Source organism: Propithecus coquereli, unplaced genomic scaffold (genome assembly GCF_000956105.1).
Source record: "Propithecus coquereli isolate 6110/MARCELLA unplaced genomic scaffold, Pcoq_1.0 Scaffold7, whole genome shotgun sequence".
NCBI classification, from domain to species: domain Eukaryota; kingdom Metazoa; phylum Chordata; class Mammalia; order Primates; family Indriidae; genus Propithecus; species Propithecus coquereli.
In genome coordinates this window covers 4,720,285-4,745,227 of record NW_012153062.1, presented here as the reverse complement: position 1 = coordinate 4,745,227, position 24,943 = coordinate 4,720,285, and the positions used below count along the sequence as shown (strand labels likewise).

At 43.9% G+C, this 24,943-nt stretch overlaps 1 protein-coding gene across 1 annotated transcript in view; it reads left to right on the top strand.

The window, feature by feature from the left end:
• Positions 1-24,943, top strand: part of SLC44A3 (solute carrier family 44, member 3) — a 77,052-nt gene that overhangs the window by 63 nt on the left and 52,046 nt on the right. Inside the window, 7 exon segments of the mRNA XM_012661109.1 lie at positions 429-536; positions 3,862-4,004; positions 6,331-6,467; positions 7,373-7,466; positions 17,538-17,698; positions 19,901-19,990; positions 21,513-21,637. Coding sequence (XP_012516563.1) covers positions 429-536; positions 3,862-4,004; positions 6,331-6,467; positions 7,373-7,466; positions 17,538-17,698; positions 19,901-19,990; positions 21,513-21,637 — 858 coding nt within the window.

The following is a 24,943-nucleotide window of genomic DNA, read 5'->3' as shown; positions in this document are numbered from 1 at the left end:
CGCAGCCTCGGCCCTCGGGGGATGAGCGCCGCGGAAGTGCCAGGCCCCTCCTGCACTCACCTGCCCCGCCGGGACGCTTCCGCCTCCCCGCCCAAGGGGATCCAGCCCCCGCCCCGGCACCACCGGACCCTGGGGACACCTGGCGGGGAGAACCCTGGACCCTGCTCAGGTACTGGGGCGGGGGCAAGGAAGACCACTGGCCGCGGGAAACGAATTTGGGGCAGCCTTCAGGTGCGCCTCCAGGTAAAGACTTGGAGGCCAGGGACTTCACACCCGCTCGCACAGAGCAGGTGTTTCCAAGGCTGGGTGAAAGAGCTGCAGGTGGCCACGTTAAAAAAAAAAAAAAAAAAAGGAGATGGGTGGGACTGGGTACATTGAACAGTCCACCTGGCTGTCTTCTTTTTCTCGACTCTCCCTTTTTCCGGAAGGTTTCTGCAGAGAGAACCCCCAGGCAAAGAGAGTGGCGACCCCAGATTTATAGGAAATGCACAGATACGGCATGGTTATTCCTGTTCTTTCTCTTTTGGACTGGTTTGGTAAGTGCGAGTGCTTGGCCAGGAAGAGGCCAGAGTGTGTGTGGTGTGTCCGGAAATAACTGTGCCCCAAATGTAAACAGCTTAAAGTTAGCGCTGCAATGCGAGACTTCTGTCATTTGCCCAGAATAAACTTCAGTTTAGTCCTCGGGAGAGTTCTTGTCAGGCGTCTCCTAACCTCCTAGACTTGCTGCAGAGGCTGCCTTCTTGCTGCAGGCCACGTTCTGATGGGTGACTCCATTAGGAAATGGCAATTACAGTTTGCAGTGGGATCCTCCTTTAGAGCCTCAGTGTGTCTCCTCTTACCCAAGTTTACTAAGCAGTTTGACTGTCTGCCACACCCCTAAACCTAACGTTCCTCAAGTTTTTGCTGCTCTCCTTTATTGAAGGAGAAGCCAGAATAAGCCTAGAAATAAACTGCTTTTCCTTTAGCTAAACATTAAACGCACACACAGGGTATATTGTGTTTAGCAGCTAATAGGTAAACGGGCCCTTGCTATTAAAAGCTTTTAGTTAGATAAGTAATGATTTTTCCCACTCTAGTTGCCAGGTATTTGTGATTGCTGGTAAACTTCATCAGGCTATGCCATTTTAGTACTGGGAGAGTCTCTTGAATGCTGAATGTTGATGCTTATGTACTTATTTTAGAGTTGTAGATAACAACACCAAAAGCCTCACCCAACTTTTTCAAAGGCCATGTTCATGAAATCCATGCCGGGTTGAGGCATGCTATTTGCCGCATGGTAAATGATTAACTTATAAAGCTTGATAATAACTACCTTTGTTGAAAAGAATTCAATTTGAATAGACCCTAAAATATCATGTTTGTTTCTCTTTCCAAGTAAGAAAGGCATTTGTTCACTTGTTGACTTTACTTACTGGTTTCACATAGACAGATGTGGTTACAGGTTGGGCCTGAAAGGCAAATTTTTTTGTATCTTTTGGCCCTTGGAACTCTCCTCTAGGTAGTGAGACAGTGCACCTGCAATGCCTTCTGCTTAGCTTCTCCACAGATGGTTAGTGTTTTTCTCTGCGTCTGCTGTTGTATAAATGCAGCTGTCCTGCCGTGTGCCTGGCAGCTTTGACCTCAGGCTGTTAATGTGATTTAATGATCTTTCCTAGCACCTCCACGGTTCAAACCTAGTACATCACTGCTGAACTCTCAGCCCTACCGCTGTCTGGGAGGGATTTTTAGATGGCCTGTCATAGCCTGAAAAATTATGAACCAGCTGACAGGCAGCACAAAGCTGGAAACTGCTTTAAAATCACATTTTCAATTGCAAAATAAATCTTAAGGTTTCAACATGCCCCAGTTCTCTTTACTGCATTCCATTTTAATGAGAGTCCTTTCTTAGCTGACCGGCTTTTAGTATCTTCTGCAACATTCTTTAGTCCCAGACACTTAAACCATAGCAAGGAGTGTGTTTTCTGCCTCTGCTGTTCTACTTCTGGCTCTTGTGACAGATCTCCTGACCGGTGATATGCTGGACAGGATTATTATTGATGGTGCTGCCCTGAGTTAGGGCTGGACAGAGGAGGCGCTTGGGGAAAGGGGCCAGAGTTATGAGCAGACATGGTCTCTTACAAATAGAAAGAGCGCCAGCCTGTGTTTATATTTGCATAAAACACATAGAACAGAAACTCTCAAAGTCTGGCCCATCTTTACCTCTACATACCTCTCTAGTACCCGCTCCTACCTTGCTTTTTCCTATTCAACTTTCAAGACTCCATTTCCCTGATCTCCCCAGGCACGGTTGACAGTGACCTCCTTGGTGGCCCCACCAGACCAGTATACACACTTCCTGTATCACCTCTCATATGGGATTGCAATTGCGTGTTTGAAATTAGAATGAAGATGATTTAAGTAGTGGTTTTATTGGCAGGGACTCAGGAATACCCAAATCCCACCCTACTCTCCCCCAAAAACTTTCCGTTCTTCCCCACAAGCTTTCCAAGGGAGATAGCACATAAAGAAGATGGTAAATGAACCTATAACTTCATTATTAGATCACTGGTGAGCTGGGCAGAAGTACATGACCCCATTCCTCCCCCTGAGTCCAATCAGGACCTTACTACACTCCAACCTGGAAGGACAGAAGATGAGCATGTCAAGGCTGGGTCAGCTTGCCATGCCAGCCACGTGGGCACACACAGTCACACCTACATCCACAGCCTTTAAGTAAAGGGTGAGTGACCCTGTCTGTTAGCAAAGGTGACCCATTCATTCTAGAATCTGAACAGATAGACAAGGAGGAGCTTGGGTAGCAGGGAGGGACAGGGAGCCTCCCTCCCCATGAAGTCTGCAGCCCGTAAGTCCTGCTTGTCTTCTAGGCTGAGTTCCTTGAGGGCAGGGACTAGGTTTTGTTCATCTGTGTGTCCCCCGGTAACAGAGTCTCTGGCACACACTGGGCACTTAAAGAATGTTTATTATTTCTAAATTAGTAATGAATGCAGAATATCTGAAATATATTTGACTTTGAGACAATGTACCTTTGGAACACATGGTATCAACACTATGTTATTGAATGGCTTACTGTATCTTCTCTCCTGGAATGAGCATGTCAATACAACATAGTAAATAAGATTTTATGTATACAGTATCAGGAAACTTATAACACTAGTTTGTGTTATGGGAAGATACATATTAAATCTTGGTAGAAGGCCTGTTAATGCATATTAATGGAATATTTGTTTGAACTGAAATTTCGAATATTCCATATTCACTATGAGATTGTATAAAAATGATGATAGATTGCAAGATGTTCTGTCCAACAGAATTCCTGAGATTCTTTACTTTGTGTATTTTAAGCAGTTATTCCAAAACACTATTTCCAGACTTGTGAACACTATTTTGGTACATATCAGCTGTGTTGCCTCTACAGAGTACCCTAAAAGTAAGACAAAAAAAAAAAGAAGGAAAAATACTCAGTGAAAATATTAACATAGCTCTGATGCACTTAGATAAAGCAAGAACCAACCCCAAGAGGAGAAAAATCGAGTTGTTTAACTGAAGTTAGACTAAAAAGAAAAAAATGACAGACTGACAGACTTTTAAAAGGGTAAGAAGCAGAAAAAGGTAAGAAAATGGAGTGGAGTGTGCTCCAGTGGATTAGAATTCTTTCCCTACCTAACCTGTCAAAACCAGTGTTAGAAGAGCAGGGTCCTAGATTCGAGCTGCTGACTTTGTTGCTGAAGGAGAGAAGTGCTGTGGTACTAGAGAGAGTCATGTTTGACCTGGTTCCATTTTTATTAGCATCTTTGGGCGTATGGGGGGACTGTGTTTTCAGCCCTTCGGCCAGGCTCTCACGTGCCCTCTGGGTTTTGCTAGGTGTTCATCATGGGCTACTCCGTGGTGGCTGGAGCCGCGGAAAGACTCCTCTTCGGCTATGACAGCTTTGGCAACGTGTGTGGCAAGAAGAACTCCCCAGTGGAAGGGGCCCCTCTTTGAGGGCAGGACATGACCCTGAAAAAGTAAGTAAGTAATTCCCCAAAATAGAGAGGCTGTATTTCGCATAAACTGGTCATTTAGAGTTTTCCCATTCAAAACTCTATCTGGTAAAAAGGGAGGCGCTGTGTGTGGTAGTAAGAGTACAGATTTTACCATCCTCAGTCCTAAGTTCAAATTCAGCCTCTGCAACTTTTCGGCTGTGTGATCTTGGGCAGAGTACTTAATCTCCCGGAGCCCAGTTTTCGTCTTTTTAAACTGGTATTGTACCTACCTCACAAGGTCGTTTTAAGGATCCACTGAGACACTGCGTGAGGTGAGATGTAATAAATGTTAATTGTTACCATTATTATCCATAATCTATCAGAATCATGCTACCAGTGTATGTTTGAACCCTACATCATTCGCAGCGTTATTTCTGTGTCACATACCTGAATCCCAACTCAGAATGCTGGGGCCCCATATCCTGCCCCCTTCCCAGCCTGCAGGCTCAGCCATGGCACCATGGTGCTGCAGTCTCTCCCCCACCACCTCCAACATGGAAACAGAAAGGGGAGAGAAGAGATGAGAGTCCCCTGGAGGGGAGAGAAGTCCCTGGCTAGAATTTTCTATGATGGAGACTACCTTGCAAGAATATTTGAGGCTTGATGATCAAACAGCCCCTAGCAGAGACACCCTAAGAGTCTAACTAGATCCTGAGAGGAAGTTTGGAGTGACCAAATACAAATCTCAGACCAGGCCTGTTATCCTTCTGAGTGTTGCTCCTGCGGGAGGCTTTGCCGTTTCTGGGCATGGACTATTTGGGGGCATTTCCTCCTACACCCATGGGAGCCACTTACAAAGAAGACCTGCGCTCCCATTTCACGTTGTATTCGTGACGTAATGCTAAGAAACAGTCATCCCTCTTTGAAGTCAAAAGTATATTCTATAATTCTCAGTAGCCAAAAGGTAGAAGCAACCCAGGGGTCCCTCAGTGGATGAGTATCAAACAAAATGTGGTACATACATGCAATGGAGTATTATTCAACCTTAAAAAGGAAGGAAATTGGCACACACTACAACACGGATAAACCTTAAGAAGCTATGCCAAATGAAATAAACCAGTCGCAAAAAGACTAACATTATGTAATCCCACTTATATGGGATACGTAAGGTAGTCAAACTCATAGAAACAAAAAGTAAAACGGTGTAGGGGAAGTGTGGAGTTACTGTTTAATGGGTACAGAGTTTCAGTTTTGGACGGTGACAAGCGTTCTGTGGATGAACGGTGGTGGCGACAGCACAGCAGTGTGAATGTACTTAATGCCACTCAGTTGTATGCTGAAAATGATTCAGATGGCAAATCTTATGTATATTTTAACATAATTTTTAAACATTTTTAAAAACAAAATGTTTATCACACACCCAAGAAATCTCTTCCCCCATCTCCTATTGCGCCCCCTCCCTGTCTCCCATCCGCAGCTGGAAGGGAAAGAAGCTTTGGGGACCCTTTCTCAAGGTCCTCCCCACAGAGGGCAGCCTCCAGGGTCTTTCTCAGACATTCCTGTGATCTCAGGAGCCTGGATAAGTGTGGGGCCAGGGGCCAGGAGCTGCCACCACCAGCACGTGACCTGTTGATGGCAGCACCAGTTTGGTTTTGGTGCCCACCTGGCCAGCAGCCGAGTCACTACGGGGAGCGTCTCCTGCCTGTCCTGGCTCTCAAGCTGGGATGACTGGGGAGGGCAAGCCTTTAATTCTCAGCCTTGGCCCCGTCTTTTCCACTTCCCAGTTCCCTCTTCCCTGTGTTCAGTTATTCTCTGAAGTATATTTGAACACTATTGGGTACAAATATGCCTTCTGTGGATGTGTTGAGTAGTGTGTGCATTGGCCTGATCTAGCAATCCGCGGGCAGTTTAATCCATCCTCTTCCTCAGTGACTTCCTCAGGTAAGTCCCTAGTGTTATCCCCAGAAAACGCCGAATCTGGAGATAGAGTTCTGTTAACATTTGCAAATGGTTCCCAAGCTGCACAACTGCACAGATGACCTCTCTGTGGGCATAGTAAATGCTCAATTATGCTGCAGCATTTGATTATAATAGTTTGCCTTAGTAATTCCTGACTTTGATAGCATGTGGGTTTTTTTCAAGGCCTACAATTATGCCCTATGAGAGACAATGCTCTCAGACTGTGATCTCCAACCCCCAGACCAGTGCCAGGCCACAGCCTGTTAGAGACTGGGCCACAGAGCTCCCCTGGTACCCCACCCCCACCCCAGTCCATGGAAAATTTGTCTTCCATGAAATCGGTCCCTGGTGCAAAAAATGTTGGGGACCGCTGCTCTAAGACATTCTTCTGTTTCATCTATCTCCCTAGACACGTGTTCTTTATGAATTCCTGCAACCTGGAAGCCAAAGATGTGAGGCTTGGCCCCACAGCCCTCTGCGTGTCCAGCTGTCCTGAAGAGCAGCTCGACACCCTGGAAGAGGTCCAGCGCTTTGCACACACCAGTGGTAGGCACGGAGGGACCCATTCCTTCTTTCCCCTTGGTGGGGGGTGACCTGTGGGGACCTAGATGAGATAACTTATCCTGACCCTGCTTTCTCTGGAAAGTTGGAAAGTGTACTTCCTTGTGGGTGCCTCTTCTTGTGAAGAAAAGGCCATACGCATTTTCTCTTGAGCTTGTGCAATTTCATTCAGATCTGTCTAGATTTATCTGAAACCCTAGCTGCTCTGTGTGTGCTCCCACCAATGCAGGAGAATGGCCTTCCAAAGAGAGCAGAGAGCAGACAGCCCACAATTCTGGCCTAAAGGCAAGGTCAGACAGAGGTCAGAGAGCTCTCTGCACATGAGCACATCCAGTCCTAGAGAGGTAGCAGGCTTTGGGTTGAATTGCCTGTGAGTGTCCTTCGATGACATTGTTGGAGCTAGTGGATACTTTCACTGACCAGGGGGATATCATAAGTTGTTCTGAAAGCATTTGTGTAACTGAAGTACCTTGCTCTGGGCCTGCTGTTCAGATTTATGTTGTAAGGATTGAAACAAAGGAAAGCAAAAAGAAATTTGAGGCAACCCACTGCAAGTTTTATCCGTCAGATTTTAAAAAATTATTTGCAAAGCCAGGTTAAAAATATCAAGCTTCTACAATCAATCATCTTCGAATAACCTTCAAATCACTTCGGGACCAATCATATAACTTTTAGTTTTGAATCTGAGGTTTGAAGAGAGGGTAAGAAAGAGAGGCCCTCATTTGGCCTCAGATTGTATGCCTCTTCTTTTTGAGTTTCTGTCACCCACGGATCTGTTTTGTAAATCCGGGTAATTTATTCTATCTCCTTTCTGGTTCGGTAAAATGACTCTGGTTTCCTTACTGACTCACCTGGGAAGATGCTACACTGTGTGTGTCTTCTGCTTCCAGGGTCCTTTCTGTGTGTTTATAGTTTGAATTCCTTCAACTACACCCAGAGGCCAAAAGCAGACTTGTTGTGCCCCAGGCTACCAGTTCCACCAAGGTAAAAGCTTCCTCACTTTTCCCTTAACCATCAACAAAAGTTACTGGGTGCTTGATGTGTTCCTGTTACTCTTCTAGGCTTTGTAGGAAGCACAAAGGAGATATCTGAGAGAGCCCCTGCCTGCAGAGAGCTTACAATCTACAGGAGTGGGGGGGTGTTGGTAAACAAGCAGGGACTATTTGCAATATGCGTATTAACAATAGATTAGAAAGCAGGCTAAATGAGGTGAAAACTCAGCAAACAATCCACATATACCTAGTCTTCAAATAACAACACTAGAGCTAGCAAAATGTATTATATGAATTATTACCAAAGGGATGATTTTATAAAGTAATTGATGTGTATTTTTTTTCTATGCCAACTGTTTATTATAAAGTATAAAGCAGCCAGACCTGGTGGCTCATGCCTGTAATTCCAGCTTCTCAAAGGCGGGGGTGGGAGGATCGCTTGAGCTCAGGAGGCTGTGGTGGGCTATGATCACGCTACTGCACTCCAGCCTAGGCAACAGAGTGAGACTCTGTCTCTAAAAAAAAAAAAAACTAAAACAAAAACAAAAAAATTTTTTTTAAATCACAAAGTAGAAATCATTTACTTTTGCCTTTTTATTGCAACCAGATATTGTTAGTTTTTATGGCCCTAGATTTCTTCATAAGAAACAGGCCAGGTGGACAAGGCCAAGTAGGCCCTGCACCTTTCTTCTCAATGAAAACAGAAACCACAGGTCCTTATCAAGATTATACTTGGTGAACTCCTTGCAGGGTCTTATTAGTGTAGTGCCTGGCACATGGTAGGCACCCTACAAATATTTGTAGAATAAAGTTGTAATGATGCAGTAGTGATTGCAATGTCATGGCAGACAGCTAAGGGGTACAATACAGTGAATATTTATTGCCACGATCAGGATGCCAAGATGTACTGAGGGAGGACTTGGATTTGTTTGGCATTGCCATTCTTTTGAAAGGTGTAAGTATGTTTACAATGTATGAGACTTATGTGCAAAATCCCTGATAAATAATGATAATTTAAGTCAAGCAAGGCACTATGCCAACCATCTAGTACAGTGTTTATCAAACTCTTGTTTGGGACCCACAGTAAGAAATTTATTATGTCCTAGCCCAATAATATGCCCCAATATACAGCATACCTTCATACATGTTTATGTGTATAAAACAGAAATAGAAATCTTACAAAAGAAGATTTGCCCTTATATATATGATCCACACAAATAGTTCCTATTCTATTTCATGTTTTAAAAATAATTTATTTCATAGTCTTCTAATTGATTGCAAATGCAGCTCAAAAAATGCTGATCTAGCAGTGCACACACAAAAAAGACTTGAGAAGGTTTTAACTGCATAGGAGGCAGAAAATAGCCAGCCATCCTTTTGACATTCTTTTTTTAAAATAAATACTTCATGTTATACGTAATTGAAGGAGGAAAGAATTATTTGTAGAGGAGAGTATCCATTCCATTTTTCTCTAATATCTTATTTTCAAAATTCAGATTATTGTCAAATCTCATAAACATGCTTCAGTGAAACGTAATTGAACCTATGGGACAAAAACAAGAATGTTTTAATAGGCTGAAGGAAAATTAACACTTGGAAAAAAAGATTTTTTCTATATACAATTTGTATCCTATAATGCTATTTGTAACTATACTGCAGATGGAGTTGAAAGAGAGTGGAATTTTTAAGTTTGTAATTTAACCAGAGTTGGATAAACTCTCCTCTTCCTACAAATGGAATGGCAGCTATAATTCTGTAGGAAGCTTATATCTTGATACTGATGATGATAATGGTGATAATATATTGAACTTTTGATACTTGCCAGTTCCTTTGCAAGTATGTAAGCTCTTGTTATGTGTTAACTTATTTAAGCCTCACAAAACCTCCGCGTTATAGATATTCTTTTCATCCCTACTTTACAACTGAGGAAGCTGATGCGGAGAGGGCTAAGGCAGTACGAGCAGCAAGCAGAGAAGCTGGCATTCAGACTCAAGCAGGGTCCACATCGGCTGCAGTAACCCAAAACACACAGTCAAGGCTTGGTTGGTTTTATTTTGCCGGGCGAGTGGCCTCCTTAGGCTCACACCAAGCTGGGGGAAGAGTCCTAATCTGTGTGTCCTAAGGTCACCATTTTTTCTACCTCTCAGGCTGGTCCTAGTCCTTTTCACCCTTAAACACAGACATTTCCAATATTAACTTTTCAAGTAAGACAAAACTTGGTTGGCCTTTCTTAGAGGGAGTGAGAGCGGTAGAGATAGCCATGAGGGCTCCGTTTCCTTTACCTGCACAAGCAAGTGTTTGTTTAAGGTGGAAATTATCCTGTTTATCATGGAAGAGCAGTGCCAAGATTGAAAAGCTGGAAAACACGAGAAGTGTGGCTATAGGGCCAAAGAACATTTTCTAAATACCTCTTTTTGACTGAACTGATTGTTTCTTCCTCCTCTGTCGACCACGTGAGGTATAACATACCCTTCTAGAGCAATGGCTGAATATCAAGAAGGTTTGTGTACCTAGGTATGAGCTTTTAAGAATAGTGAAAAAGTACCGCAGAAGATAACAAGCATATCTTTTTCCCTTTGGTGTTCAACATAATACTGTATTTTGAGTCCCTCGTATATTTAAAATCGAACAGGCTTGGGTTTTCCCCCAGTAAATTTGAATTTTAGCCTCCCACGTAGGTGCCCGTGCATGTCACTGCATGGTTTGCTCGGAGGAATTCCATATACAGGGTCCTTTAAATACACAGGCAGCTCTCCAGATTACTTCCTGCAAACCTTAGTGGCTTTGCTAGTGGGAAGAGTAAAAGCAGAAGTGGTGAAGAAACCTCAGGCCATGGCCTAAAAGTGCGTTCTCGCCCCAGCTAACGAAATAGTAGGCAGCTGGTCAGCCACGCATCATGGGGGACTCACACTTTACATGCCTCTCTGTGTCACCCTCAGGGCTGAGATGGGTCATTCTTTACCAGCATAAGGTTGTTAAATGCCTAAAAAACACCACAGTTAACAAAACCATGTTAACAAAATTAAGGTCTTATGGAGAATCGTGTTTGGGGAAAAACAAATAAAATGGCATTTAATCTATATCTGATCTTATTTTTCAGAGACATTAAATGAAAGTTCAGAAAACGTTTGCTTTTAAAACAATTTAGATTTATTGAGTATTAAAAATCTGTTTAGTAATAGAAAAGAAAAAAATTAGAGGTTGAAAAATTGGAAAGCAGGAGGTAAAATTACTACTCTGAAGATGGTATGATTATAGACCTGGAAACCTAAGAAGATTAACTGAAAAACTCCTACAGACAATAAGAGAATTCATTTAGGTGGCATGGAACAAGATTAATACACTGAAATCTGTAGCATTTATGTATTTAAAAAAGATTCCTGGCCGGGCGCGGTGGCTCACGCCTGTAATCCTAGCTCTCTGGGAGGCCGAGGCGGGCAGATTGTTTGAGCTCAGGAGTTCGAGACCAGCCTGAGCAAGAGCGAGACCCCATCTCTACTAAAAATACAAAGAAATTAATTGGACAACTAAAAATATATAGAAAAAATTAGCCGGGCATGGTGGCGCATGCCTGTAGTCCCAGCTACTCGGGAGGCTGAGGCAGGAGGATCGCTTGAGCCTAGGAGTTTGAGGTTGCTGTGAGCTATGACACCACTGCACTCTAGCCTGGGCAACACAGACTCCGTCTCAAAAAAAAAAAAAAAAAAAAGATTCCTTTTCCACAGCACATACAACACATACAAAAACACAAAAGTATCTAGAAATAAATTTAACAAGAAATATACAAGAACAATAGGAGGAAAACTTTAATATATTCTTGAGTATAAAGAAAATTTGAACAAATGGAAAGTCCTACTGTGTTCTTGATAATACAATGCAACATTATAAAGATGTCATCTCTCCCTATATAAGTTGATCCATAAATTTATCATGATTGCAATAAAAACATGATTGGACTCAAATACTTATAGGAATTTAGTAAATGATAAAACTGGCTTCTCAAATAAGTGATGAAAAGATGGACTATTCGACAAATATGTTGGGACAGCCAGGTAGACATCCTGGAGGAAAAGCTAGATCCATACCCTGTACCTTATGTGGATAAATTCCAAATGGATTAAAGAGTTTAATGTATAAAATGAAACCAGGAAGTACTGGAAGAAGCCAAGGGAGAATTCTTTTATAACCAAAGAGTAGGGTAGGCTTCTAACTATGACTTAAAACCCAGAAGACATAAAATAAAAAATGGATAAATTTGACTACATAAAAAACACATTTTTTCATAACAAAAAAACACTAGAAGCAAAGTTAATAGGCCAATAAGTTGCAATTCGTATAAGAAAAGAGATTAATTTCTCTATAAAAGGTCTTATAAATCAACTTGTAGAAGACAATCTCAATATGAAAATTGGATAAGAATGTGAATAGATGCTTTACAGAAAAAGCACATTTCTTAAATATGGTAGGAGAGGCCTCCCTTATGATAGGGGAAATTCTCTAATGTTTTCACCTAGTAGACTGGCAACGTGTAAAGGTTTGATGATGCTCTGTATTGGCAAGGGTGTGGGGAAGTAGGCGCTTTCTCACATTGCTGAGGCAGTGTCCTTAGGAGTTTAATTCATCAATATCCAGTTAGGAATGTACATATCTTCTAATCAAGCAGTTTTGCTTCTAGAAATTTAATATACTGGCATAGCATTTACCTGTATACTTGTACCAGTGTGAAATGGCATTTGTACAGGGTTATTCACGGTAGCATTTATAATATCAAAAGATTGAGAATAAACTAAATGGCTATCAGTAGAAGGCTGCTTAAATTACGTATATCATTTAATGTAACGCTATTTAGTTTTTTTAAAAAATAAGAGGCTAGGCCGGGTGCGGTGACTCATGCCTGTAATCCTAGCTCTCTGGGAGGCCGAGGCGGGCGGATTGTTTGAGCTCAGGAGTTCGAAACCAGCCTGAGCAAGAGCGAGACCCCGTCTCTACTAAAATTAGAAAGAAATTAATTGGACAACTAAAAATATATAGAAAAAATTAGCCGGGCATGGTGGCACGTGCCTGTAGTCCCAGCTACTCGGGAGGCTGAGGCAGGAGGATCGCTTGAGCCCAGGAGTTTGAGGTTGCTGTGAGCTAGGATGACGGCACGGCACCCTAGCCCGGCAACACAGTGAGACTCTGTCTCAAAAAAAAAAAAAAAAAAAAAAAAGGGCTAGTTATCTAGGAATAGCTGATAACTCAGTCTGATAAAGGGCATCTCTGAGAAATCTACAGTTAATATTATTATGCTTAATCATGAACTATTGAATGCTTTCCACCTAAGATTAGATACAAGACCCTGGATATCTGCTCTTATTACTTCTACTCAACTTTGTAGTGGAAATCCTAGGAATTGCAATAAAGAAAGGAAAAAGTAAAATCATCTTTATTTACAGATGACCTTATTGTTTACATAGAAACGTCCAAAGGAATCTACAAAATAACTGCTAAGAAATTGAGCAACGGTACAAGATAGAAATCAAATTGTATTTCTCTATACTAGTAGGGAACAATTAGGAAATAATTTTTAAGTCCATCTTCAGCAGAATTGAAAAAATACAGACTACTTAGGAATAAAGTTAACAAAAGACATGTAAGACCTCAACTGAAAACTTAAAGACATTGCTGAGACAAATTAAAGAACACCAGAATAAGTGGAGAAATACACCTTATTCATGAACTGGATGCTTTAATGTTGTTAGAATGTCACTTCTCCCAAATTGTTCTATAGATGTAACACAGTCTCCCCAATGTAATTTTTCTTTTTTTTTTTTTAGGAATTGACAAGGTAATTCCAAATATATAGAAAAGCTAAAGACCTTACTTGATTGGTGCTAGCACCAGCATTCTCTGGGCTTGGGAGCTTTCGCAGACAACTGTTTCTCTCATGGGCCTCTTTTGGGTTCTCTGGGGCTCTTCAGCTGCAGTGCCCTGGACATAGTCTAATGCATCTCTGCTCTGGCTGGCCGTTTGGAAGGGCTTCCTCAGTCTTGAGGCATAGAGCAGCCACCTGCAGGTTCCTTATTCCAAGGTCACCACAGCCTTCCATGTGGCTGCCTTAGACATGATCCACGGCAACCCCGCTCCGGGCCTCGTGCACACATGGCCCACATCTGGACCTCAGGAAGCCCTCACACACCCTTCGCCCTGACAAATGCCCTGAAGGCTGTCAGCTCTCTAACTGTAGCCTTCTACTCTGCTGCCAAAGCCTCTCACCCTCCAGATTTCTCAGGGCGGCTGAGACCTTTGGCCATGGGATTCCCTAAGCTCTATGAGTTTTCTATGGGACCCTTCTCATCTGACTCAGGAGTAGCACCTGTCACCCTTTTCCTCTTGGGGACAGAGATGGAGTCACAGGACAGTTCTCTTTAAAAAAACTCTTCAAAATTGTTCTTCTAATGACTCTCTGCACTTGTCAACACCTATATAGAGTGAACTTTACTGTATGCAAATTAAAATTTAAAACTTAAGGTGTTGGGAGCTCATAAGATAGACTGTAGACCACAACAAATGAAATTACAAATGTACGACAATTTCACTGAAGTAGGTAGAGAGAAAAGGAGCTAACCTAAGTAACTTTGGCAAACAGCTTTGTGATTGGATACTGTAAGCTAAAGACAAAGAACTGTACATCAGCACTGTGCTACAGTTAGAAAATTTGTTCATCACAGGGGTACTGGTTAGCAATTCCAAACTGCATACTAGGGCTGATTATAAAAAGGCCCAGGTCAGTGATATCCCAGGAGCAGTGAGCGTACCCAATGCCCGGATCTCGGTTTCTAATTATCATTCCTCAAGGGTTCCTTAGAGAAATGACTGATGCTCGGGTTTGGATAAGGAAAATAGCAGCCAAGCCTGGCATTATCTTGTAAAGCCAGAAAGTAAGGAAGTACTCAAGAAAAAAAATAGAATGGGGCATGTCAAAAGGACACACGGTCCATCCAGCCTGAAAGACCTCCTAGTGGCCGAAGCCAGAACAGTGTGGGCCACAAAATATATAATGATCATGTTAGACTATAACCCAAAGAATAGAATAAATATCTATGAGTCCATGCTAATATATATGAATGATTGAATAAAATAAATGGGGGAAGGGATAGATCTTCGTTACAGAAGAATCCCAAATAATACGTGTAGATACTTCTCCCTCCAGGAAGTGGAGCTTAATTTCCCTCCCCTTGAGAGTGGGCTGGACTGAGTGACTCACTTCCAAAGAATAGAATGTGTAAAGAGAACAGCAGTAACTCACGGTGGAGAAACCTGGAAGGTACCACCTTAACCACATGATCGAGGCTAACTTCACCTGCGATGTCACGCTGCTGCCATGCTCCCTGATAGGATTCTTTGAGAAGGGAACTTCACCCCTGTAGTAATGCTCTCCAAAACCCGTAACTGCACTCTAATCATGAACAAACATGCGGGAAATTCTACACATTGATGGGCATCTTACAAACTACCTGACCATGAATCTTCAGAAATACCAAGGTCATGAGATATAAGGGAAAATGAAAACCTCAGAGACCAAAGAGGAGACATGACAGCCAAATGCAATGTGGTGTCCTGAGTTGGATCCTGCAACAGAAAAAGGTCTTTAGTGGAAAATGGTGAAATCCAAGTAAAGGCTGTTGTTTAGTTAGTGGTATAGCACCAGTGTTAAATCCTAGCTCTCACAATGTAGCGTGGCTACGTAAGACGTTAACGGTAGAGGACAGTGAGTGAGGGGTACACAGGAGCTCTGTTCACCATCTTTGCCATCTTTCTGTAACCCCATAATTATTCCAAGACTTAAAAGTTTATTTTTTAAAATGCTCTTCTCACCAACTCCCAGCCCTTTTATGTTCTCAGTGTGGGTGTAGGTTGAAGAATGATCTAAACAGTTTTCTCACACTTCCTTTTTTTTGGCAAGCCCTAAATTGTGAGGTCTAGTGTCTCATTTTAGAGCATAATTTTTGTCATCTTTGATCTCAGCTGTAAACTTCCATTTAAACTTCCTAGTACATTTACATGTTTAAAAAAATGTCTCTAGAATCATATGCAAGAAATCAAAAATGGCAGGTCCCTGTGAGGAAAGGTACTTCAGTGGCCTGGGGACAAAGGCAGTTTCTTGTGGTTCAGCCTGTTATACCTTTTGGAAATTGAGTTGTGTGAATGTATTGCCCCTTCAAAAACTGCTCTGTTGTGTTACTCTTCTGTTGAACCACTATCCAGTGACTCAGGAATTCTTTCTGTAGTGCTGTGACTTCCTGAGAAAGATTCTTCCACATGTTCTCTATTGTGCTTCATTGGAAGTTTTGGAAGTCATTTTTTAATTCATGGCAATGCGATATTGTTTGCATTTGGATTCTTCCTTGTTTCATCCTCATACATTTCACAGAAGATTGGTGATGAGGTTTTGAGCAATTTGTTAAGTAATTTAGCACTTCTTGGGTTGAAATTATTTCTACTATTTGGGGCGCATGGAAAGAAGGAAGAGCAGGACCCCGTGAAGGTATTGGTGGCCTCGTCAGGATGCATTGGAATGTTGTCTTAGTCTGTTTGTCTTGCTATAAAGGAACACCTAAGGCCAGGTCATTGATAAAGAAAAGAGGCTTATTTGGCTCACGTTTCTGCAGGCTATACAAGAAGCATAGCGCAGTGTCTGCTGCTGGTGAGGGATTCAGACTGCTTCCACTCATGGTGGAAGGCAAAGGGAGATGGCATTCACAGAGCTCACATGGCGCACAAAGCAAGAGAGAGGGAAGGGCGGTACCAGATGCTCTTTTAACAACCAACCCTAACAGAGGGAGAACTCAGTCACCCCCTCCCTAGGGAGCAGATTAATCTACTCATGAGGAATCTGCCCCCATGACTCAAATACCTACCATTAGGGCCCACCTCCAACATTGGGGATCAGATTTCAACATGAGATTAGAAGGGGTCAGATATCCAAACTATAGCGAATGTATATTCCTGGGCATTTTTATATTTCAGGAAGGGGATCAAAAAGGTCAACTTTCTCATCAACCCAAGGTGTTTATCAACTGCAGCATCTATCACACATTTATTACTCATTTATTAAGCACTCACTCTGTTCATAGCAAAGCCTTATACTCCTTCCTAAAGAGGATGGAATAAAGCCAGTAGAGTCACTGACACATTGGTCCAGTCCATATCCCTAACAGTTCCTTAAAGAAATGGGATTTTTGTGTTAGAATTGGTAGTTTGTGTCTAGGAAGGGCCAAGACAGGAGAGTCAAAAATGTCGTTCCCCATAAAGAAAATGTGGAACATGTATGCATACAATGAAGTATTATTTAGCCTTTAAAAAGAAGTTCCTGCCATTTGCACAACATGGATGAACCCAGAGGACATTATGTTAAGTGAAATAAGCCAGGCACAGATGGGCAAATACTGCATGATCCCACTTATGTGTAGAATCTAAAAAAGTCAAATTCATGAACACAGAGAACAGAATGGTGGTTACCAGGGGCAGGGGGAGGGGTGGGGAGTGGTGAGGTGGGGGAAATAGGAGATTTTAGTCAAAGTGTACAAGTTTCAGTTATGTCAGATGAATAAGTTCTAGACATGTAATGTATAGCATGCTGACTATAGGTGATAATACAGTATTATATATTTGCAATTTGCTGAGAGAATAGATCTTAAGTGTTCTCACCATAACAATATGGTAACTGTGAAATGATGGATATGTTAATTAGCTTGACTATAGTAATTGTTTCACAATATATGTATATCAAAACATCACATTGTAAACCTTAAAACATACAATTTTTTATTTTTTAAAATGTTACTCCCAGGTTTAGGTTTTTGGTCTCTGTGGGCCCCATAATCAATTTCCCACCCAGAGCATTGACTAATCATGGTAGCAGAGCACAGCTCCCTGACTTTCTAAGATGTACTTTGCAAACAGGATGTTAACCCTTTTTATTTCTGCAGATCTTATGCTTTCTTAGTTGTTGAGAGTTTTAAATAAGCATCTTTTTTTAAGATAATAAAGTAAACATTTTTTCCATGTCTTTTATTTTTAGCAAATCTTTTCCCTTATTTAACCGATGCATCCCTCAAACACCTGAGTGCTATTCCCTATTTGCATCTGTTTTGTTAAATGATGTTGACACCCTCTATCGAATTCTAAGTGGAATAATGTCTGGAAAAGATACAATCCTTGGCCTGTGTATCCTCGCATTAGGTAATTCTTAGTTAATTTGATTTTAGTAACTATTTATGGAATGCCAAAGTTTCGAGCTCTTATATATGTTGTACAATGAAAATTAGCTTCTTGACTTAAATATAAAATTTCATATTTATTTTCTTTCTAGGTATTTTCAATGTTTCAGGTTTAGGTGGGGGAGGGGCAATAAGAATGGGAGGAAGACCAGCTGGCTCTGCCAAGAAGCCTCGGTGGGTGAGGTTGCATTAGTGTACTGACCACATTGTAGTGTCTGGTCCTCAGCTCTGCATAAGCAATGGATGTATAAAGCATATTGCCATTTTGTGAATTGCCCATGAAAAGTACAACTGTCGGGGGGCCCGAAACCATGTCTCTGGCCAGTGTGCCTTCTCCCTGTGGGTGAGCCAGATGTGAAGGCTGCTTGGCAAGCAAGGGAAGGAGCTGCGTGCACCGTGTTAAATAGAATCAGGCTGCAATGGCCTGATGTGTCCAGCTCCTCAAAGGAAAACACCTGCTTTGGGTTGTGGGCAGGTAAAGTCCTTGAGCGAGGACATACCTTCTCTGGACCTTTCTGAAAGCAGCTACCCACTCCTGACCCTTTGACTCTCCATTTTCTGTATTTCATCCCAATTAAGAGCCAGCATTCTCTTTGAGCAGGTTAATACACTCTGCTCCTTTAGACGGTAGTAGTAGCCTGTTCTCTACCCTTTCCCAGTGGCAGTCCCCCAGCTTCTTGGTTGAAAGACACTCTTTGGTCAGCCATGAACATATTTCTGACAGTTTATAAACTGAGTTTTCCATAATTTCATTACCAAAAGGTTACTAACTCCTAAATGCTTGGGGATACTTACTGGTCACCATTATGTTACTTCCAGACTTCTTACTTAGGCTGAGAATGACTTCAAATGACCCAAATAGGATGCTTTGATTGCTAGATACCGGCATGGTAACCATATACATAAAATAAAAAAAGAAAATCCGGGTTAGTGTCAATGTCACATACGGTGACCGAATGACCCCACAAGGACCATGTACTTTTTAGATTCATAATGGTATTAACAACTGTCACTTAAACTGTGCACTTATCAAATGCCAGGCATTATGCTTATTCTTAACTCATTAAAACCTCATCAGAATCCTCCCCCAACTTGTAGGAGAGGAAACTGAGGGTTAGAGAGATTCAGGGACTTGGCCAAGGTTCTACATCTAATAGATGTAGGTGGCAGAGCTGAGACTCAAACCTAGATCTCTGATCCCAAAACCGTGTTATTAACTAGTACACAGAAATATCTGTATGTAATCCTCATTTCTTGTGTAGGAAAAAAATTTACAGTATTTATAGATTCACTGAAATATTTAGAAAAAAATCGTAAGTCTAAAAGCCCAAATAGTGAAAAATGAAATGTACTATTTTATACATACAGCTTACTTTATAGTTAGAATCTTAAATATTTTTTCATTTTAAAGGCATTAATCTTTCATATTTTATAAGAACCTTTTTTTTTTTTTGAAGACAGAGTCTCGCTCTGTTGCCCGGGCTAGAGTGCCGTGGCGTCAGCCTAGCTCACAACAACCTCAAACACCTGGGCTCAAGCGATCCTCCTGTCTCAGCCTCCCACTCAGGAGGGACTACAGGCATGTGCCACCATGCCCAGCTAATTTTTTCTACATATTTTTAGTTATCCAGCTAATTTCTTTCTATTTTTAGTAGAGACAGGATCTTGCTCTTGCTCAGGCTGGTCTCTAACTCCTGACCTCGAGCAATCCTCCCACCTTGGCCTCCCAGAGTGCTAAGGATTATAGGTGTGAGCCACCACATCCGGCCTATAAGAACATTTTAAGTTAGAACTTTACATAAGCCCAATATGAAGTCAAAAAACTGAAGTATGGTAAAATTTTTAAATGATTCATTTTGACTTGTAAGGAAAAAAAGATTTGGTTATTTGGGGATAATATCTCTTTTTTTTTTAATTCAAGAAGATTGCCAGCACTTTCAGAGACTGGCCGGCTGTAGCTGACCGAACCTATATGTGCTTCAGAGAGTGCCCTGGGTGTATCTTGTTATTTTCACTTGGTGTTTGGTAATTGTCCCATGATATTTAGAGATTGAATCAAATCCTCAGTCCTCCCTTTTCTGGAGAGTTTGGTCATTGCAATCCTACCGTTGTCACCTTTGCCCTTTGTCGTTTTTTGGTTTATATGTTTTGCTTGATTTTTCAGCCTTGTCTTTGGCCATGATGTTTACCTTCCGATTCATCACCACCCTTCTGGTTCACATTTTCATTTCATTGGTGATTTTGGGATTGTTGTGTAAGTATTTCTATTTGATTGATTTCTTTTTGATTAAATGAAAAGCCTTTCCATTAAGCATAGAACTTAACAGTTAGCATTTTTTAGCGAAATGGGGTCTTAGAGAGTATCCAGCCCTGTCCTTTTACATATGAAAAAACTCAGGCACAAGAGGACAGTGGTAGTTGCTTATGTCCCACAGGTAACAGCAGAGTTAATGCCCAATCTGTGGTTTCTTCTGCTACACTATACCACCCCTGAGACGAGCCCACTAGTTGAGTGATCCTGGTATCCGTGACATTGAAAGAGAATTCCAGCACCGGTTGAGAGCATTTCAAAGGGTTTCTTCTGAACTCGCACCTCCCCCGTTGGCATGTGGGTGCCCACAGTTGTCATGCAAAGGCTCCGATCAGCACGAAGAGCTGCAGGCTCGAGTGGAAACAGAGTCCTGGAAACCCTGTACTGTGACCATTTTTCACTTTTGGCTGCTGGATTGTGGATCCCACCAGGGTTGCTGGGAAAGAGGGTCGGAGGGGCAAGGTCATGCGAGAGGCTCAAGGCTGCAGCTGTTTTCCATTTGGTAGGAGGCACAGTTATGTGGTGCTTGATGATGGGGATACTTTCTGAGAAATGCACCCTTAGGTGATTTCGTCATTGTGCAAGCATCAGAGTGTACTTACAAAACCAAACCTAGACGGCATAGCCTACTACACACCTAGCAGCCTGGCTACAAACCTGTATGGCATGTACGGCATGTTACTGTACTGAATCCTGCAGGCAGCTGTAACACTGGGAAAGCATTGGTGTACCTAAACACATCTAAACATAGAAAAGGTATGGTAAAAATACAGTATTATAATCTTATGGGGCCACCATCCTATGTGCAGTCTGTTATCAACCGAAACATCGTTATGTGGTGCATGACTGTATTTTCATTCTTAATAACTGATATGACCATAATGTTTCATTCCCCTGAATAATTAGCTCTTCCCTTATCAACATAGAGCCCTGTAGCCCTGTGTTGAAGGACAGGCACAATAACTTGTGAGGGAAACTTTTCCCCATCTACGATTCATAAAGACAACAGTGACCTTCCTACAGTTACTATAGATATGACATAAGGTGGTGTTTTGTACCTACATGCAGAGTATTTGCAGAATCAGGGTGTCCTCAGAGTGAGCCTCTCTGACTTCTGTAATTCCCACAGGCCACGCACATCCGCCTGGTTTTATAGGTGAGAAGCCAGTATCCAGGCCCCCCCATAAGAGTGTCACCAGCAGAGCTTGCTGGAAAACTCTGATATTGGTCACCTGACTCTCCTCTCTGTGAAGTTTCCTTCCTGCTCATACCCAGACCCAACCTGTCTGGGTATCTGTTTTCTGAGGTCACAGTTGGCTATAGAGCCCCCTGGGATTTGGGGCGACAGCCTGAACAGGGCCACCCAGTCGCTGGCAGTGTCTGGACTTGTCTGTGTGGTTCTGCCTGCCGGCGGTGCTTACCTCATGGCACGTGTGCTGAGTTCCACTGCTATCTTGTTTTCCAGTTGTGTGCGGTGTCTTATGGTGGCTGTATTATGACTATACCAACGACCTCAGCATAGAATTGGACACAGAGAGGGAAAACATGAAGTGTGTGCTGGGGTTTGCTATGGTATCCACAGTCGTCACGGTAAGAAACACCCTTCCGGCAGTAGGTCAAGTAGCCAGCCAGAACACTGAAATCCAAATCGTTGACTTCTAACCAAAAACAACTAGAATTTGTTTGTTTTTCACCTATGAATGTGCCTTCTTTGGATTTGAGATACCTGTACAGGCATAAATCAAAACCTTCAAAAAATAAGAAAAGAAAGTCTTGGTTCTTTCCAAGTCATTTCTGCCATCTCCCGGAGACTGATCTGGTATCCTTGCTGTTTTGCTGTTTTCAGCCCCAAGGGGCTATGAGGTGACACTGTGGATGGACAGGGGCAGGCTTATGACGGTCCCCACCCCTGCCTGTGGTGAACAGCGCCCTTCCCCACCAGCGGATGCCCGGCTCTCGGGCACACAGAGCCCTTTGTTTCCAACCCCGGGGCCACTGGGGTATTTTGGTTTCCAGAGAACCTGCCGCCTCCTCAGTGAACTGCCTAGTTGAAAACAGGCTAACTCAGAGTATTGAGGCAGCAGATACTGGTTGTTGGGGGAGGGTGGTTGCAAACAGAAGCCATTCAGGTCACTCCCCAGGTGACAAATGCCCCAGTCACAAGCCCCTGAGAAGAGTCCAGAATTGATTTCAGGCAACCCGTGGTCCTTGTTGCTGGCGTGTGGTGTTGCTGACCGCTTTATGGAGAAGCAGCAGTGCAGGGTCTCCACGTGCCCGTTAAATCTTTCAGCAAGGGGAGGTTCTCTCGCCAGCTCAGTCCTCTCTCAGGAAATCCTTCAGTTCCCGGATTTGGTGCAGTTTTCACATTTCTTCTTTCTACAGTGTGGTTTCAGGTTTGTGTTCTTCACTTAAAATGTGCCAGGTACCATAAAGTAAAGCACCTATTCCCCCATCTCAGGCAGGGCCTGGCCCCGGCTGAGCAGGTCTGCGAAGGAGGCTGCAGAAGAAACAGCTCCCACCCGCCAGGCCGGGCGTCTCCACACACTGAGCCTTTCCCGCCACCCGATGCCAGGGTCAGGGGGAGGTTGAGGAGAGGGGAGGCTGTGAGAGCAGAGAGAGGCAGTTTTCACCTGCGTCGGTGAGTTCTGCACGGGGGCTGCTACAGAGGGCAGAATGGAGCCCGCGCTCGCATCCCGTCCTTCTGGCCTGAGTCCCGACAGTGCTGGGTACCGGCTGAGCCTGCTCCACTCGTCCTCAGAAGAGCCCCAGATTCCTTGCCATCATCACCCTTTATGCGCAGCCCCTGCTATGCACAGGGCTCTGCACTCAGCCGTGGAGCTAGCAAGACAGAAAACAAAAGCACACGAAGCGCACGCCCCATGATGAGGTGAATCACACAGCAAGCGGTGTCATGATGCAGCACACAGGGAAAGAGCCCAGCCCTTGCAGTCACAGGCCTGCGCTGAGATCCAGGCCCCACTGCCTGCTCTGTGACCGGGGGAAGTGCCTTGGCCTTCCCTCCTCAGTCTCCTCACCTGTCAGATAGGAATGCTACTACAAGGTTGCCCACAGGGTATGGGCCTCCCTCCTTCCCGGGGGCCCATCCACCATGAAGCTCAGCACTCCCCAGAGAGGCGACCTGGTGAGTGGGCCGCCCTCACTTGCTCACCTGGAGAACTGAGTCAGGGGAAGCAGGGCTGGCTGTGAGGTGAGAGGACGGCTCTGCCCAGGGAAGCCCCAGCCTGCCCAGCTCCATGCCCCCACTGCTCCCACACACCCCTGCACGGGGAGGGCCAAGCTCTGTCCCCGGGGTCAGGCGCCACTCCCAGGCCTGGCACTGGTCTCCCAGGGAAAGAGAAGGGATCCACTGCTCCTGTTCCCTCCCCCATCCCGCCTTTCCCACTCCTGCTTCCTGGAGAAGGGAAAGAAAGGGGACAACCAACATTAGCAGGAGGACATGGAGGAGGGTCACCTCCCTCACCCCTTCTCACTCACCTCAGAGCCCCCATCTTAATCCCCCCTCCCGCGTTGTAGCCCCGCAGTGACCCAGAAAGCCCCACCTGGTGGCCTGGATCCCGGGGAGATCCTCGTCCACTACCTGGACCACCTGGGTAGGGATGTGTTCCTGCCTCCCGAGTGCCCAGCAGCTGCCGTACAAGTACACTTGAGACCATTGTTCTGGGAATATGGGGGCCACCTGGGAACGTTATTTATATTTAGGTAGTTTTTGTATAGCTGCTGTCAGCAATGAGGAATATGGGGTGAATGGCATTAAATGTTCACCTCAGGGCATCAGCCCCGGAGGACAGGCAGAAACAAGCTCCCCGAAGCTTAGAGTCCAGCAGAGTGAAGTCCAGTCTTGGCCCTAGGTGGTGCGTTAGCTCTGCCCAGCCCAGCCCCGGGCAGCCCACACCCCAGCACCACTTCTGCTGTGTGTCCAGAAGGGCGTTACATGCGTATCTAGTGCAGGTTGTAAAAACACATACCCATTTAAATGCACCCATATGCTGACATTCCACTTAGCAGCTAGAAGCCAAGTTTACTTGCCTAATGACTATCACTTTGTTTCATTACAATTTTAAATAAAAAACAAGTTCCTCCTCCTTGTCGATAGTGGTAGGCAATGAGAACACAGATGGGAGTTCCTCTGCAGCCTTTACTAGGGGACAGTCTCCTCTGGGTGTCTCCCTGGGCCTCTCCTGACACCCTTCCCAGGCACGGCCAGGAGGCCCTGCTCCCAGGTCCCGTGGCTGCTTCTGCATAGTTTATCCCACTGTCCTCTGGCCATCTTTTCCTCCACTTGACTGTGAGATTATTGCGGGCAGGAATGTTCTGGCCCAGCTGGAAAAGAAAGGGCATCTCAGGCCAAAGGAACAGCATGTGTGAGGTCACAGGGGCCAGTGAGCGACCTGCAGGAAGTTCCCTTGCTGAAAGCCTGCGATGCAGGTGCAGGGAGGGGTCACGTCAGGAAAGTCCTGGTTTGCAATGGTAATGAGTTTGATCCTTATTTATCCAGAGCACTAGGGAGCCGTGGATGGATGTTGAGTATGGAAGTGGGATCCCTAGCTTTGCCCTTCACGATGGTCCCTTTAGCTATGGGGTGGAGGAGGGATTGAGGTGAGGGGTGGAAAATGCAGAAAGCTAAGGAGGAGGTTACCAGGGTCTGAAAGAGACACGATGAGACCTAAGCTATGGCGTAAGCAGTGGGGACACGTGAGAGGTATTTAGGAAACCGAATCAGAGGTGACTGGACCGCACTGTGGACTATGCCAGTCCTTGACCCTGCTCTCTATGAGTGTAATGTCACGGGAAACTCATACAGGTAGACATTTATGGAATCTATTATGCATTATGATAGGGAAAGTGTGGGATAAAATGAGGGCACACGAGAGAGGA